The 17,715-nt window shown below is 42.2% G+C and overlaps 2 protein-coding genes and 1 long non-coding RNA gene across 3 annotated transcripts; all 3 read right to left on the bottom strand.

The window, feature by feature from the left end:
* Positions 1-2: 2 nt before the first annotated feature.
* Positions 3-5,806, bottom strand: LOC136420549 (uncharacterized). Its single transcript, XM_066407499.1, has 5 exons — positions 5,671-5,806; positions 5,291-5,412; positions 5,109-5,168; positions 4,855-4,961; positions 3-4,508 (listed from the first exon to the last, which is right to left on the bottom strand). Exons 1-5 carry the CDS (start codon positions 5,770-5,772, stop codon positions 1,522-1,524), a joined length of 3,378 nt encoding a protein of 1,125 aa, XP_066263596.1. The 5' UTR covers positions 5,773-5,806; the 3' UTR covers positions 3-1,521.
* Positions 5,807-9,653: 3,847 nt separating this feature from the next.
* Positions 9,654-15,233, bottom strand: LOC136420919 (uncharacterized). Its single transcript, XM_066408047.1, has 5 exons — positions 14,932-15,233; positions 14,614-14,708; positions 14,280-14,345; positions 13,921-14,027; positions 9,654-13,588 (listed from the first exon to the last, which is right to left on the bottom strand). The coding sequence occupies exons 1-5, from the start codon at positions 15,055-15,057 to the stop codon at positions 9,912-9,914; spliced, it is 4,071 nt and encodes a 1,356-aa protein (XP_066264144.1). The 5' UTR covers positions 15,058-15,233; the 3' UTR covers positions 9,654-9,911.
* Position 15,234: 1 nt separating this feature from the next.
* LOC136420920 (uncharacterized) lies at positions 15,235-16,903 on the bottom strand. Its single transcript, XR_010753356.1, has 3 exons — positions 16,691-16,903; positions 16,309-16,484; positions 15,235-15,699 (listed from the first exon to the last, which is right to left on the bottom strand). It is a non-coding gene; the product is annotated as an uncharacterized lncRNA (long non-coding RNA).
* Positions 16,904-17,715: the final 812 nt, after the last annotated feature.

Raw genomic sequence — 17,715 nt, 5'->3', positions numbered from 1 at the left:
GATGCACTTCATACTGAATTTTATTCTATATGTACTGAAAAATACACATTTGCACATTGTGGATACTAAACATTGATCAGTAGAAACCTTGATTACTAACATACTTCATTTCTCCATAGATATCTGGTGTGCAGATTGTGCTTAAATTCCCATTCATGTACTATATAGTCCATGTAGCATACATTGTACAAGATAAAAACGGGCACTTCTTTGATCCAATGCATTGGTACTTAGTACTGGATTCTTGACCATAATGTCTTGACGATAAAAAAACTTACATTAACAACATTTACATCAAGGGCTAGGTCCATGACCACTTTTATGAACTTTGAAGATCTACAGCATAGTGGTCATTCAAAATACATTATGTCATAGACAAACCATTTATACAAAATGGTTTGACCTGATGAAACACATGACTAAATTGTTATACGTGGTATACAAATGTATAATAGGTGAGACTGGTTTCCTTTCCTCTATCATTCCTATAGCAAAGCTTGACACACAGCAACCATACATTAAACAACAAAGGCCACAAAAGGATTCCAAATTTCAAGAATGTCCAGTGAAAGATACACTACAGAACATAACTAGTATACAGGGACATGATGCTAGCAATGGCTGTTATCTTACATTAGCCTGATCACAATCGTCGTATGGTCGCTGTACGATCTCAAGCTAATGGCATTTTGGGATAGTTGTGCATTTTTGTCTTTCAAAATTCTCTGTCTTGTTACGGAAAGGGCTGCCTTAGGTCCTTGTTGGCTGTTGGTTCTGTCACAGCCTGCTTTAAAATTCTACAACATCAAAATTGTACAATGGTTTACGACAAATATGACCAGGTTATCTTTCCAATATTCTCTTGGATCTGTTTTATTAGTGAGGTCCTTTTTTCTGAAGGATCAAGCTTCCGTGTCATAATCAATGCTTCTTGGTACAAGCTGAAAGCTTCTGTTGGATAACCAAGAGTGTCCCTGTTTACTCCCAAGTTATTAAGTAAGCTAGCGATGTTTTGATGCGCTGTGTTCTGACCATGGATACACCGGAACATCTGCAGTGACTGTTCGTAGTACCTGATTCCTCTCTCGAAATCATCAATCTCACTCCAGGAAAATCCCAGGTCGTTGAGTATCTTTGCAATATCAGGATTGGCTGTGCTATGACCATGGATACTCCTAAGCATCTGTAGAGCCTGTTCATGGTAGCTGATAGCTTTTCTGTGATCAGCTAAGAGACGCCAGGCGCTTCCAATGTTGCTAAGTAAGATGGCAATGTCTTCTTGTGCTCTGCCCTGACCGTAAATCTTCCATTTCATTTGCAGTGCCTGTTCATAACAACAGATTGCTCTCCTGTGTTCACCAAGATCCTCCCAGGCTATCCCCTCGTTGCGCAATAACGTGGTAATGTAAGGATGTGCTGTACTCTGGCCATAGATACTCTTGTACATTTCCAGTGCCTGTTTATGGTAGCTGACAGCTTTCTTGTTATCCCCTAATCGATGCCAGATAGCTCCCAGGTTGTTTAGTGACTTAGCAATGTCAGTATGTGGTGTACACTGACCATGGATACTCTTGGCCAATTGTAGTGCCTGTTCATGGTAGCTGATAGCTTTGCTGTAATCACCAAGATCCCCCAGGCTCCCCCTAGGTTATCCAGTGCCATCGCAATGTCAGGATGGGCTTTACTTGGACCATATATACGTCTGTACATCTGTAAAGCCTTTTCAAAGTGTGTGATTGCATTTGTGTAATTGTGCAGATTTATACAGGCTGTCGCTAGGTTGTTTAGTACATCAGCAATAAGAGGATGTGTGGTACTCTTACCAAAGATACTCCTGAGCATTTGCAGTGCCTGTTCAAAGTAGCTGACGGCCTTACGGTGCTCACCTTGTACATCGCAGACTTGCCCGAGGTGGCTATAAGACCTGGCAATATCCCAATGTATTGTGTTCTGACCATAGACACTTCTGTAAGTTTGTAGTGCCTCCTCGTAGTAGCTGCTTGCTTTGCTGTAGTCACCAAGAGCATACCAGTCTAGTCCCAAGTTGTTTAGTGCATGGGCAGTTTCATTGTGGGGTGTATCCCGACCATGGATACTCCTGTGCATCTGCAGTGCCTGTTCATGGTATCTGATGGCTAGTCTATAATCAGCCAGATTGTACCAAGCTAACCCCAGACTAACAAGTAAGCCTGCAATATTTGGGTGTGCTTTACCGTTACCAAAGATACTGATGTGCATCTGCATCGCATCATCAAAGTAGCTTATTGCTCTTCTGCTGTCACCAAACTCAAGCCAGGTGTTGCCTACAATGCCGAGTGTGGCGGCAACCGACGGATGTGCTGCATACTGACCATACAGACTCCTCTCCATCTGCAGTGCCTCTTCGAGATATGTGATTGACTTCCTGTAATCACCGAGACTACTGAAAGCTTTTCCAAGGCTTAAGAGTGAGGTGGCAATGCTAGGATGTGCCGTGCTCTGACCATATATACTCCTCTGTATCTGCAGAGCCTGTGTAGCTAAGCTGATTGCTTTCTTGGGATCTCCCAGACTTTTCCAGGTGTCCCCCAGGGCCTTCAGTGTGGTCGCAAATTGTGGGGTACTTTGACCATATATTTTCTTATCCATCTTCAGCGCCTGCTCATAGTAGCTGACTGCCTCCTTATAGTCACCCATGCCATCACAACATGATCCAATGCATTGAAGTAAATTGCCAATGAAAGGATACTCTACTTCCTGTCCGAATATCCCCTTTGTCATATTTAGTGCTTCTTTGTGGTAGCCAATAGCTCTCTGGTGATCACCAAGCTGGTGCCAAGCAAGTCCGAGATAATGACGAAGGTTGGTATTGTAAGCGCCCTCATCCTCACTCAAGGCTTTATTAAAAAGGTCGATGGCCTGCCTATATCTACATAGATCAAAATACATCGTTGCTCGCACTTCAGAAGAGGTGGAGTACAACGTAGGTATTGAATGTATAACTGGCTTCAATTCCGATGATTCGAATAGTCTAAGATATTTGGATAGGAGCTTTTCAAGAGGCATTGCAGTGTAATAGTATCTGAAAAGTTGCTTTACGTTTGGTAAGTAGAAAACACGCTTCAGTGCATCTCTATTTCTTTCAGCATCATCATTGCTCTGGATGAATTGTTCCTGTTCAGTCAGCATTGATTCCATTGAGGCCAAGGCGGACAGGATTTCCTTCTGTCCCCCATTTGCAATGTAGGTTCTAAGCCTGAGTTCTGCAGAGATACTTAATAGCACCAGTAGATGATGCGCATTTTCAGCACTGATACGTTCTGTGAGTTCCAGGTCTTCTATTGTCTTCCAAACTGTGGTGGGTATGATGTCTGCAAACAATGCCAAGCAGTCCACTGCTACAGCTGGGAAGCGATAGAGTTCTTTCTTCACATCAATCATATTCGCTGTGACTGTACCTCCTTTTTCATGGTAACTTTTGATGTTTTCCTTCAATGTTTCCTGTGCCATCTGTCGAGTCAATTTATTTCCGTCAGCTTGCATTACCTTAGCTATGATACCAACGTATGTGTCAATTAAAGCTTGGTCCCCTGTTATCAGGCAAGGGTTTCGTAAGATAGTGGCAAGATGATATCCTTCCTTGAGGTACAATGTTGCATCATTTTGTAGTATTGAAGCCATGTTTTCTGGTGTACAAATGAGTTCACCAGGTTGCGCCGTCTTTGCTCCTTGCCTGCCCAGTGGAGTCTTGCTTGCCTTTGGCATGGAGCCGTCAAATGCAAACCCTCGTGGTGTAACAGAGTCATAGTACCAGTTGTCAAGTGGATTCATGGAGTAAAAGTCATTGAGACATCTTATTCCCATTGCCGGGAGAATGGTTTCTCCCAGGTTGACCACCTTAAGGTGCAGGTATCGGGTTAGGTTGCGAAAATACACAAGACATTCTTCACTTTCTTCTTCTACCAAGATGGCAAACTCCAGGTCCGAGTATGGAGTTACCAGTCCTGTGGCCTGTGAACCCAAACCTATCAGTGCATACTTACAGGGAGGGGGGTCCATTAACCCAATACACTCTTCTACAAGCTGACTTATGAACCCCCTCCTCTCCTCCGCAATTCTTTCAAACAACTGCCTGACAGCCTGAGCTCGTTTTGCCTCTATCTCTCTAACACATGGGTCATCCTCATCATGTACATAGGGATCCAGTTGCTGGTCAATGGTTTCTATCTCCAACTTGATCTGGTCCCGCATCTCCTTCAGCTGTGTCTTGTGTTTTTCTACACAATGTTCATTCACAATGTAATGAATTCCAAATAGATATTTTAGGAATAACTTCTCAACTTCTTTGATGGCTACCTCTATCTTACCATTGGTGACTTGATCCTCTGACCTGGCCATTGCTGCATTGTAGAGCGCTGCTGCTTTGACAAAATCTCCCCCGTCTCCTGTCTGCTGACCTCGCTTACTGTAGACATCCCCCAACTTGCACAGGGGCCCCACCTCTCTCTGGTACAGTTGTGCTGTTGAATCTGGGAACAAATAAGTTTTCCACATTCATAAACACATTGTTACAAAATTGTAACTGCAATCACTGTGGGAATTTTTATGGACATTGTTATAAAGTGGTAGCAGGTATATCATCTTTAAATTCGTAGAATGAACTAGAATATTGCCACCTTCGTAAATTACATGATGTCAATGAACATTCTGAGACTGTCTATATTATTTTAGCTGGATGTTCTGCTAGTACATGTTTTTATCAAGGGGCCTATTACGATTTCCATATAAGGTTGTAGAACTCATTAATGTTGTTTGCTATCATCGTTACAGAAAGATCTAGACATTACATATTTTCTCCCCAGGTTTTCCCCTTACCTCTCACATGAACAGTTTTGAGTGCAGCTGCAAAGTGCTGCTCTGCTGAGTCCAGGTCTGTCCCAGCAAGGGAGGATTCACCTTCCTTAAGGTGGTCTTTGTACTGCCTTGAAATGAAAGACATGATTTTAGTTGAGGCATTCATTGACACTGATTCTATCAGAAACTCAACTCATGTTTTGATAAAACGTGAAATATCATGTCAATTAGAATATCTTGCAAATGTTAAGTATTTTAGCTGTTTATGCATAGACATGTTGATGAGTGCTTCGTCCTCGGCAATATTAGTTGCAATTCCAGGTATTGTAGCATTGCTGTCAAACAAAAAAATGGATAAGATCCACAGGGTTTTGTCATCCGCAGTAATAGACAAACATCTAGAGCGTTATCTGGGTGTATGAAAACCATTGGAAGGTCATTTGAGATATTATCTCACCTTGCAATGTCTGGATGGAGATGTTGATCCTGAATGAAGTCAGTTTTTGTGATGTTTCCATACTGCTGCTGCAAGGATGTCGGTCTACCTTCTGTCGGTCTCGATTTCCTTCGTGATGACCGCTGCAACATAAGTTAATCCACAATTATCAAATACATTTTCCGTTAGTTTTGATATAGCAAAGAATGGAAAACAAAAGTTCCACAGCATTTTACAAGGTACATTGAACATCAATTCTGTTGTTTATGGTACTTGTTTTAATGGTAGGGCCAGATATTCCATCTGGGACAGAATCAGTCATTTTTGTGCCAGCAATCTTGAATACTGTTATCAATTTTCTTAATATTGCAGAAGGGCCTGTTAATAGTAAAACGACTCACCCTTCTTACTTCTTTCCTGATCTTTTCTGTGTACATTATACGATGTTCCATGACTTGTTTTGTCTCAGGATCCCCACATCTTGTCAAGACTTTGTTGTACATAGCGGTTGCCTCAGGGAACTGGGATACATCAGATGCTGCTAGGCCTCTCTCCAGGTACAGATCTCCCAGAGATTTCAAAACCTCATTCTCTAAGAAACTGTCACCGTTTGCAATTGCATTCACTAATGTTTCTGTGTAAAGCTCCTCCAGGGAACGCCAGGATTTTTCGACACTCCTGTCTACTTTGTCACAAATCTCTACCACCCTTAATGCATTGCTGTCTGCAGTACCCCAGTAGTCTGATGACAACCACCGAAAGTGTGGAGTGTACCCTTGCAGTAGTTGTCTGGAGAGTTGCTCCATGTAGCCGATACGATGCTCGAGTGTTTCTCCCATGTCTGGATTTGTGCAGCGCAGTAGGGCAGCACCGTACAGGGCAGCAGCCTTGTCAATCTCTGATGAATCTTTGCCGAGTTTTCCTTTCTGAAGATGCAGGTCTCCAAGACTTTTCAGCGTCTCTGTCTCTATGTATATGTCCTCCTTTACGATGGCATCTGTCAGTGCCCGTGCGTATCCCACCTCTGGGCTGTCTTGCTTCCTGATGCACAAGTCCAAATTGTGAAGCTTGCTTGTCAGACTAGCCATGTTATCAGGCATTTTGTCCTTTATTTCTGTATAAGGAAGAGAAACGTAGAGCTATGTGTGATTTGATACAAAAAGATGTCATTTGTATCTATTACTAACCTTGGGATTTTCCGTTATATAAAACGTGCAGTTTTGCTTCATACTCACTTGATTACCTTTTCATTGCTTCATTTTCCAGGTGAGTAATTTCCCAGCCAGCACGTAGTTCGTACTCCGATTTTGCATTTACGAGTACACAATATACAGTTAAGCTATATCTTCAATCGTTTGCACCTTCATTTCTAAACCCTTCTCCTTTATCGTAGTCGAGCGTGAACATTGTTGTTTACAAGCAACGTGGAAAAAGCCCCAAAACATTTCTAGAGCTCATTGATACGTAGGATTGTTGTCATGGATCGAACCTTCGTCCGAATCTATTTGTTTAAAGGCAAAAGTTGAAAAACTAGTTTCCCCGAACACCCTCCCCCATGTCCACATTTTTTTCAAACACAATATGTTCCCTAACTCAACGTATCGACATGTATCCCTAAACGATAGAAATCGCAGTCTTGTAAGTTAGGAAGGGCGCAGGGTATTAAACGTTTAAACTATTAAAGATATTGTATTTCCATAACAGATAGTGTGGCGCAGGAAATATAGTCTCTTAGCTTGATCGCTGTCAGGAACACAGAATTCTAATTATTATAAACTAGTGTCGACATCGATCGTTTTAACATATCACGCTGTTGTCTACTGTCTGTGATACTACCTATGAGTCGTTCATATAGCCACAAGGGAGAGAATTAACGATACAGATGCCCAGGTCCAAGATTATTTCGCCAGATCATGAGTAGAATTGTTAAGGCTGGGGTAAGGTAAGTGGGGGAGGGGGGCGTACTGCAGAATCTGTCGCTACTTTCATGTATACTTCCATTGTCCTTATACGAGTACGATACGAGAAATTTGTCTAAAAGTAGTCGTTAAACTACCGTCGATTGACATATAGTTTAAGACTAATCGCCCAGTGATACACCTGGCAATTTTAGATACATCAGGATGTTGTTATGGACCCTCCGCGCATAGGTTACATATATGATTATATATACGAGGGCCAATAATGTGCGCTTGGCAAGCACAACTAGTCTTTAAACACAAAACACTAACCTGATGAAACTATTCACGGATGACAGCCAGTTCCTTCGTTCACCGGGAAAAAATCTGGACTTTTCCTCCTGATCCAGGTGGGACTTTCCGCAGTGCCACTACTGGGACTTTCCACTGCGTGAAGACACGTAAACAGTCCTTTGTCTGCGAGTGAATACAAAGGCACCTGGGGGTAATAGGTCACCTGTTACATGAGATGTTTACCCCTCGCTGCAATGGCGGCTTTAGCAAACACTGACAGGCTTTGTGTACAAAACAAATGGGACGTGCCAGTAAAGGCCAAACAGGGGAGTAACCGTGTGTATGAAGATTAAGAATGGCTTATGTTATAATCGTAGTTATTGTAAACTAGCAACGTAGTTTAATCTTCGTCGCCTGTATCACATGTATGCCTTATGTTTCACTTAATGTTTTTGCATTGCCATCAACTGTTACAATTAGCCTACGGGTATGTATTGTTATCATAACGCGTCCTTATCATGTGGCTATCGGGTTAGAAACTATGTTGTTTTATGTTGCTAAGGTGAGTGGGTCTAAGGGTATACAGGAATTTCCCAAGCTAAGGATAACCTGTTCTATCGAAAAGTCACTGTTCTTGGATACGCACCTCGTTCTCACGTGTCTTGCTCTGTCTCGTTTTGCGCCATTCAGAGAGGCATTTCGGTCGGAAGTATGTTTGTTGTGAAACCCTTGACCAACGAATCGTAGTACTTCTCAACCCCTGACCTTTACGGTAATCCACAAACCGTTGAATTCTGCTCTAGATGTACATTTTCTGGCTCCGAATTTTCCCCGGAAAATTGCATGACAAGCTGGCGTAGCGACGCAAAGCCGGAAGTACTGACTTACCTGCAATACTTACCTGGCGGGTCAGGGGGCAATGACGAAATAGCAGAAGAAATATATTGGCACAGCAAAAGTACAGGGACTTTCGGAAGGTCTTCTACAACTATATATACGCACAAGTTAATACAACTATTTTTAGCGTAGTAATGACTGTTGATCTGGAATAACTGTTTATCATGGTGTGTTACATGTGCCTTGGGGGTTATTAAAGTATTTTTGCGTTTCGGCGCATGCGCGCCGGAACGCATTGTCCTGGCTTTTACCTTCAAGCAAGGGACCTTCAAGGAAGGAACCAGGGAAGCTTGGTTCAACACTGTGTCGCACACAATAAGACCTTATATGGCAATACGTTCTCAAATCCTTGTATAGCCGTTGCCTTATATGGCAAGAGAGCACGAAAATGCAGGCAGGCTAGATTTGCATGTGACACAGGACGGCGACCGCATGTAACTGCTACAACTGTTCGGAAATATCATTGCATTGTGGTTTCGGACTTTGATATCCTGAAAAATGACCATATTACATCTATTCCACAAGATTGCAGAAGAAAAAAAATGATTTCGTCAAGAAAACGACCAAAAATCGGCATAAATGATACCATATAGTGAGGTTATAGCATTACGTCCAGAGAGAATAGTTACATACCGCATTTTGGCCGATCTGGCAACGCGAAGCACTTCGGACCCAGAAGATCCGGGTTCGTCTCCGTGCGTGGATTTTTTTTTTCTTTTTAGATATTGAATATCAAAAATATATATTGATATTATATTAATCTATCAATATCATATTTATGAATATCATTTTTTTTCACTAATAAATAAAGAAATATTTTATATTTGTTATTTTTAAATATGGACAGCATAACGAGCAATAACAATATTACAAGTACATGTACATTTACATAAAGATATTGCATATAGATTATTTAAAGTAAAGCCTATAATGGTATCTACGTGGTAAATATAGATCAATAGAAACCTTGATTGACAACATTTTCATCTCCATAGATATCTGGCGTTCAAATTGGTCCCCAGATCTGTGCCAAGCAACTGCTTGAAGTGCAATTTATGTACAATGTATCCCATACAAGATAGAAATACACTTATTTGCTTCAATACACTGGCTAGCTAAGTAGTACTAGATCCATGACGAAGTTCTCTTGAGAGAAAAGACACATATTACTAACGTTACATTTGAGGCTGATTCCATATTATATGGTCAAACCCTCTACTTCTAAACGTTGCTTAAATCTGTTCATTATTCCTTAGACTAACTATTTACAGAAAATGGTTAACGGAATGGTAAACGGAACACATGACTGTACAGATTTTGAAATACTGGATACAAATATGGAATTGGTGACATATCCTTTTCTGCCCTCATCCTATTACAAAGGTTGAAATACACTGATAATACATTAAAACAATAACAATAAGGTACACAAAATAATTCCTAGATAGAATACTGCCCAAGGCGTGAAATACTACATAAGTAAAATGCAAAGGCACGTTGCTTCAAATGGATGTTATATCATATTTTCCTAACAGAAGCAATGAAATTGATGTCTAATTATTTGAAATGGAGAAAAAGGATTTCATCATTCCAACGTTTTCTTGGATCTGTGTTATTAGTGATGTACTTTTGTCTGAAGGATCAAGCTTCCATGCCATAGCTAATGCTTCCTGGTACCAACTGAGAGCTTCTGTGTGACAACCGAGAGAGTGTCTGATTGCCCCCATGTTATAAAGTAACATTGCAATATTGATATGCGCTGTGCTCTGACCATGAATACTCCTTTGCATCTGCAGTGCCTGTTCTATATAGGTTATTCCTCTATCGTAATCATGAAGGCCACTCCAGGACTCCCCCAGATGGCCAAGTACCTCAGCGATGTCAGGGCGTGCTTTACTCTGACCATGGATACTTTTAAACATCTGAAGTGCCTGATCAAGGTACCGTATAGCTTTCCTGTGGTCATTTAAGAGACGCCAGAGGCCTCCCAGGTAGCCGAGTAACATGGCTACTTCTGGATGTACTGTTGCCTGACCGTATATGACCCTGCACATCTGCAGTGCCTGTTCGTAGTAACTAATTGCTTTCTTGTAATCACCAAGATCCCTCCACGCAGTTCCCAGGTTCCCTAGTACTGTGGCAATGTTATGATGTGATACACTCTGACCATAGATACTCTTATACATCCCCAGTGCCTTTTCGTAGTTTCTGATACCTTTCATGGTTTCATCTAAGTAAAGCCAAGCGCCCCCAAGGTTGCTGAGTGAAATGGCAATGTCAGAATGTATTGCAGCCTGACCATGTATACTTCTGTACATCTGCAAAGCCTGCTCATGATAGCTGATTGATTTTCTGTAATCACCATAACAGTTACCCCAGGCTTGTCCAAGATTGCCCAGAGACATAGCAATGTCAGCGTGGGGTGTACTTGGACCGTAGATGCTTCTATACATCTTTAAAGCCTTTTCATAGTGAATGATTGCATTTCCGTAATCCTGCAAATTGTTCCAGGCTGCCCCTAGGTTGTTTAGTATATCGGCAATAACATGATGTTCTGCACTCTTACCAAGGATAGTAAGACGCATATGTAGTGCCTGTTCAAAGTACCCTATAGCTTTTCTGTAATCACCCAGTGCATCACAGACTTGCCCCTTGTTATTAAGAGACGTGGCAATATCAAAATGCGGTGTATTCTGACCATAGACACTCCTGTACATATCTAATGCCATGTCATAGTAGCCACTTGCCTTCTTGTAATCACCAAGGTTGAACCAATTCAACCCCAAGTTGTTTAATGCAATGGCAATTTCTTTGTGTGCTGTACTCTGACCATAAACACTTCTGTACATCAGCAATGCCTGTTCATGATTGCTAATTGCCCGTCCATATTCACCCAGCTCCTGCCATACTAGCCCGAGAGTGTTGTGTATATTGGCCCTGTCACAATGTGCTGTATTCTTACCATAGATGCTGCTGCACATCTGGAGTGCCATTTCGAGGTACGTGATAGCCTTCCTGTAATCACCAAGTGTATGCCAGGTTTTCCCCACACTGGCGAGTGCATTGGCGATGTCAGGATATGCTGTGTATTGACCATAGAGACTCCTTGTCATCTGCAGCGCCTCTTCTTGATACGCTAGTGACTTTCTGTCATTGCCAAGACTACTGAAGGCATTTCCAAGGATGTTAAGTGATGTTGCAATATCAGGATGTGATGTACTCTGACCATAGATACTCCTCTGCATCTGTAGTGCTTGTGTGGCATAGCCAATTGTTTTATTAGGATTTCCCAACCTTACCCAAAGTGCCCCTAGTCTGCTGAGTGCGGTCGCAATATCGCTATGCGTGGTACTCTTACCATGTATTTGGCAATTCATTTGCAGTGCCTGATCAAAGTAGCTGGCTGCTTTCTTGTAGTCACCTGCGCGTTCACAAGCTGACCCAATGCAGTGAAGTAAGTTGGCAATTTCAGGGTGTTTTGCTTCGGCCCCATAGATTTCCTTTGTCTTGGCGAGTGCTTCTTTTTGGAAGCGAATCGCTTTCCGGTGGTCACCGAGCATCATGCAAGCATTTCCCATACAGTTCAAGAGAGTCGTTCTTTCAATGTCTGCATCTTCACTCAAAGCCTTGTTCAGGAGGTGGATGGCCTGCTTGAATTCACATAGCTCATAGTACATTATTGCTCGTATGGCACAGGAGGCATTGTACAACTCAGGTAGCGAATTGATAGCTGGCTTCATTTCTGACGATTTGGACAGAAATGTTTTAAGAGGCACTGCCGAGTAATAGTAACGGAAAAGCTGTTTCTCATTAGGTAGATAGAAAACCTGTTTCAGTGCATTTCGTTGCACTTCATCATCGCTCTGTGGGGGCGATTCCTGTCTATCAAAGAACACTGATTCCATGGAGGCCAAAGCTGACAGGTTTTCCTTCTGTCCACCGTTGGCAATGTACGTTCTGAGCCTGAGTTCTGCAGAGATAGCAACCAGCACCCCTAGATGATGTGCGTTTTCATCACTCACAACTCCCTGCAGTTTCATTTCGTCTATTGTCTTCCAAACGGTCGTAGGCATGATGCATGAAGAAAGTGCCAAGCAATCTACTGCTAAAGCTGGGAAGCGATACAGTCCTTTCTTAACATCAATCATTTTTGCTGTGACTGTTTGTGTGTCTAACCGTTTCATGTTTTCGTCCAATATCTCCCGTGCAAGCTGTTGAGTCAGTTTACCCCCATCAGCTTGCAGTGTTTTTAGTGTGATACCCATGTAAGTGTCGATTAGGTCCTGGTCCCCTGCTATCAGGCATGGGTTTCTCAAGACGGTGGAGAGGTGGTATCCTTCCTTCAGGTACAATGTGACGTCGTTTTGCAACATTGAGACCATGTTTTCCGGGGTACGGATGAGTTCACTTGGTGGTTTGTTCTTTGTCCCCTGCCTTCCCAGTGGAGTCTTGCTTGCCTTTGGCATGGAGCCGTCAAATGCAAACCCACGAGGTGTAACAGAGTCATAGTACCAGCTGTCCAGTGGATTATCGGAGTAGAAGTCATTGAGGGATTCTATTCCTAGTGCTGGGAGAATGGTTTCTCCCAGGTTGACCACCTTGAGGTGTAGATAGTGGGTGAGGTTACGGAAATACGCAAGATATTCTTCACTCTCTTCTTCTACCAAGATGGCAAACTCCAGGTCTGAGTATGGAGTTACCAGCCCTGTGGCCTGCGAACCCAAACCTATCAGGGCATACTCACAGGGAGGGGAACCCATTATTGTTATACACTCTTCTACAAGCAGGCTGATGAACTTCTTTCTTCCTTCTACAATGCTCTCAAACAACTTTCTAAGAACCTTAGCTCGTTTTGCCTCTATCTCTTTGACACGTGGGTCGCCTTCATCGCGAACATAGGGATCCAGCTGCTGGTCAATGGTGTCCATCTCCAGCTTGATCTGATCCCGCATCTCCTTCAGCATTTTTGTGTGCTTAGCTTTGTCGTCTAGAGAGACATTAAGTTCAGTGTACAAGACATATCTAAGAAATGCATTTTCTGTATCAGTTAGTGTCATTTCCATCTTACCATTAACAGCCTCGTCTTTTGACCTGGCTATTGCTGCACAGTACAGTGCTGCTGCTTTGACAAAGTCTCCCCCGTCTCTTGTCTGCTGACCTCGCTTTCTGTAGACATCCCCCAACTTGCACAGGGGCTCCACCTCTCTCTGGTACTGCTGGGATGTGGGTTCTAAATGAGAAGAAATTTATATCATGATAACCTCTATGTAGCTGAGGAGCTGGGAACTCACCACGATTTGACTCCAGTGTTTTTCTGTGTGTGATTAGAAAAATAAAAAAGCCCATCTTGAGTGGGAAAACAAAGTACAGGAAATATGACAGGGTGAGTACAACAGGTACTGAAGAAGAAGTCTCAGTGAAAGAAAAGGAATGCCAACTTTAAACGAAACATTTTAATCCAAGAAAAATACCTGATATTCTACCGATGACTTGTATTTACTTTTGATTCGACAATGTTCCCTTTTATGATCATGCAAAACAGTGGAAGGAGCGTATTCTTACCTCTCACATGTGCAATTTTAAGTGCAGCTGCAAAGTGCTTCTCTGCCGAGTCCAGGTCTGTTTTTTCGAGGGATGAATGACCTTTCTTCAGATAGTCTTGATACTGCCTGGAAAATAGGAGAGAGGTCTGCTCTTTGCTTTGAATACTGATATGAATTTGTTGCACACTGAAGATGTATTTTAAGGCGTTGTTTAACGGTTAAACATACAATATGATGAACCTGACAAAATATACTCTATAAGGACAGATTAGGTATATCAGAGCCTTCGGCACACTGTACAATGATCTGAAAGTGAATATATATCATAAAGTACTGTTCAGTAGAGGGTGAATAGAAAATTCTTTCAGTTAAACTCACCTGTCCGAGCCTTTGTTGTCAATAACAGTCACAGCAGCCGCAGTCATTCCGCTTTCCGACTTGCTGCTGTAAAACCACATACATGATAGTTATTGATTTAAGTTGTCCGTTATTGTCATGGCATATATCATGGCACTTTGTACCGTGTAAAATTGTCGTGCAGTAAAGTTCTTTTGTATATTTCTAGTGCCTTTCGAAATAGCGTCTATTCTAGCAATGAAGCGAGGTGCGTTAGATAAAGGCTGTCTGGCTTTGATTCTTTTGCCAAAAAATAAACATTTAAAAGGTAACAAATTGGCTTGGCTCAACGTCGTCACAACATGGCACATCCCACCTTGATATTTCTCGATCTCTGATGGGTCTTGTCATTTCCTTCAATTGTTGCTCCATTTTCCGTCTGCCTTCTCCGCGGTTCGGTGCATCCGGCTGCTGTAAAATTCAATCACCTTTAATAAGAAGTGTTCATATATTTGTGCAATAGTACTGTTTTCCTGCATTGACTGCCCAAAATGTTTTGCCTAGTTCAAAGTTTGGACGTATAATCAATGGGATTGTTGCCTAACATTCAATTTCGCATGTGACAAAAAGGGTAGTAGCATGTATATATTCAGATTGCAGATCAAGGGTAGAATAGTAAAAAAAATCTACTCACCCCTTTCGATTCCCAGACCTTCTCTGTGTACATGATGCGATGGAGCAGAGTTTTTTTTACCTCAGGCCGTTCCGCGTGTTCCATACCTATGAGCAGATTATATCCTGACATGGCCTTGAGGTACATCTTGGCAGCCTTGATGAACTGCACTTTAAGAGATGTTTTCTTTCCTTCCTTGAGGTACAGGTCTCCAAGAGCTTTTAGGATCTCGTGTTCCAGGAATACGTCGCCATTTGTAATGGCAGTTATTAGTTCCAGTGTGTATGTGTCCTCGGCAGACTGGAAGTCTTGCTTCGCTACCTTTTGGTCCAATTTGCTACAAATTTTTGCCACCCTTAAGACATTGCTGTCAGCAGTTCCCCAATAACCTGGCAACAAATGTTGGAACTGTGGGATGTATCCTTGGAAAAGCTTTTGGGAGAGGTTAATCGTGTAATCTATACGATGATTAAGTGTTTCCAGTATGTCTGAATCTTTTAGGCGTATCAAGGCAGCATTATAGAGAGCTAAAGCCTTGTCAAATTCTGCTGTATGTCTACGGAGCTTGCCTTTCTGAAGATGTAAATCTCCAAGACTTTTCAAGACTTCTATCTCCGTGAAGTGATCCTTGGAAATGATAGCTTCTCGAAATGCCCGCCCATAGTTCATGTCTTGGTCATGTTGACCCTTGAAGCACAACTCCAAATTCTGTAACTTGTTTGCTAAGCTGGTGATGACGTTGTCTGACATTTTCCAGCTTTAGTCCGATGATTAAGATTGGAAGTGCATCTGAGGATAAATTCAGAAATTTGGCGTGATATTGTAAACTGCATGACTTATAAATCTGAATTTCAGGTAGACAGCAAGATCATTGCATTTCTGTACGACCAACATGTTTTCGGTATTGCTCTACCATTGTTATTTGTAATACAGGGGAAGTTGTAATATTCTAAGAAGGGATTGTACGGATTTAGGGAAACACATGGGGAGTGTTCGTCGGAGTTTTTAGCGTGTAAATTCCTCAGATATGTAGAGGGAACTGGGGTCTAAGTAGGTTGTGAATCGTCCCCTTATGCGGACATAATCAAACAATGGCAGAGACATACAAGAAAAACCAGGAAGTCCTGGACACGCCATATTGTTTCATATTGATTTTGGCCATTGTTTTGTATTTTGTGCTCTTTGTGAAAATGTTCCGGCCCATTGCCAGGCACACGTTCTTGGCAAATGAGATTGTGCTATTTAGTGACAATGTCTCTAGTGCCCTCTACTCTCTAGTATCAAGAAGTCTATGTCATGTCAACATGCCTCAAAATGCCCGAAGCTATGGGTCGCATTTCAGGAAACAAGGTAGCCTTGTAACCTGTCAGGATGAACACAGACTTGTCTAAGCCTTACCTGGATGTCTGAGATCCAACTGGAACTTGCCTTAAGGTAGAGAGCTCCTTTGATACGTGGCGAAAGGTCTGGTTTTCCCTCTGATTCATGTGGGACTTTCCGCTGTGTCGCTGCGGGGGCTTTCCATTACGTCATGACAAAGTAAACAGTCTTTGTTGCATGACTCTCGTCTGTAACTGAAGAAAGGCCACAAAGGAATGAAAGGCCGCCCGTTACCTGGCCTGATATGTTTATATCTTTGCCCATCATCCAACAAAATCATCCTACAGCTCATGTCAACGATAGCTAGGATCCTCAGTGGGAAATTCATTGACAGAATATCCCTAATTTTACATCGTTTACAAAGCTTTGGTCTTGGTTCGTACTGGTCTTGGATACGCACCTCGTCCTCACTGCATAATAGTAGCTCCCTAACTGTTGTTGCTCTGTCTCGCCTTGCGCCATTCAAAGAGACCTTTCGGTCGGAAGTATGATTGTTGTGAAACCACTGGCCGAAGAATCGCTAGATTCAGCTGTAGTCCTTTTGAGCCTCTGGTAATTCACTGTATATTCAACTTCTGTTCGAGAGTATTCTGACCCCGGGTTCCCCCCGACGATCGCGTGACATGCTGACGTGGCAACGCGAACCCGGAACTACTGACTCACCTGCAATATTTACCTTGAGGGGTCAGGGGGAACTGACGTCATAGCAGAAGAAATGACAACAAAAGAACATGGACTTTCGTAAGGTCTTCTACAACTATTGATACACCCACGTTAATACAACAGTTTTTAACACAGTAATATAATGGACTTCATACGTTTTACGCGTATTCAAAATGCACATCTGCATATATGAAGTAAAAGGTGAATACAACATAGTTAATCGCAGGCCTAGGCAAACATTGTGCAGCAAACAAAGAAGATGTGTACACAGTAAACGAACGGCCACACAATCTATTAATGTAGCCAGGTATTTATGAAGCTTGCTACACTAAGCTCTGTGCGGCAGAAATATGTAATAAAGATAATTGTTCATTCATGATCATTATGTGTATGGCGATTCAAAATCGCTTATGATGCGTCCCTGACTGAGACTATTATGTGCTCTATCATGTAAGAAACTATGTGCAGTTATATACTGTTAATTTGAATGAGTCATACACAATATTCACTCGGCTTAAGAATAACCTGTCCTATCGGAAAGTCACTGTTCTTTGACATCAAACCTTTCACTCACAACATATACTTAGTTTTCTTTGCTCTCCACAAGGTCAATGACCTGGGTATCGTCCATTTTACAATTGGTGACTAGCCGGTATAACTGCTCTTCTGCGTAACCCATCAGCTTCGAAGGCACGCGGCGCGGTAGCAGTTCTGCACTGCCTTGCCAGAAAGTTATGATATAACGGCTATATTTACAGATGA

The sequence above is a fragment of the Branchiostoma lanceolatum genome, chromosome 15, assembly GCF_035083965.1.
Source record: "Branchiostoma lanceolatum isolate klBraLanc5 chromosome 15, klBraLanc5.hap2, whole genome shotgun sequence".
NCBI classification, from domain to species: Eukaryota; Metazoa; Chordata; class Leptocardii; order Amphioxiformes; family Branchiostomatidae; genus Branchiostoma; species Branchiostoma lanceolatum.
This window is presented reverse-complemented; position numbering and strand designations above follow the sequence as displayed.

Bases quoted from the DNA above. Each gene is read 5' to 3' on its own strand.
- LOC136420919 (XM_066408047.1), bottom strand. From the start codon at position 15,057: ATGTACCTCAAGGCCATGTCAGGATATAATCTGCTCATAGGTATGGAA. The intron at 14,709-14,931 runs GTGAGTAGATTT...TGAATTTTACAG, and splicing joins AGGTCTGGGAATCGAAAGGG to CAGCCGGATGCACCGAACCG. The intron at 13,589-13,920 runs GTAAGAATACGC...CTTCTCATTTAG, and splicing joins TAAAATTGCACATGTGAGAG to AACCCACATCCCAGCAGTAC.
- LOC136420549 (XM_066407499.1), bottom strand. From the start codon at position 5,772: ATGTACAACAAAGTCTTGACAAGATGTGGGGATCCTGAGACAAAACAA. The intron at 4,962-5,108 runs GTCTATGCATAA...TTTCATTTCAAG, and splicing joins GACGAAGCACTCATCAACAT to GCAGTACAAAGACCACCTTA. The intron at 4,509-4,854 runs GTAAGGGGAAAA...ATTTGTTCCCAG, and splicing joins CAAAACTGTTCATGTGAGAG to ATTCAACAGCACAACTGTAC.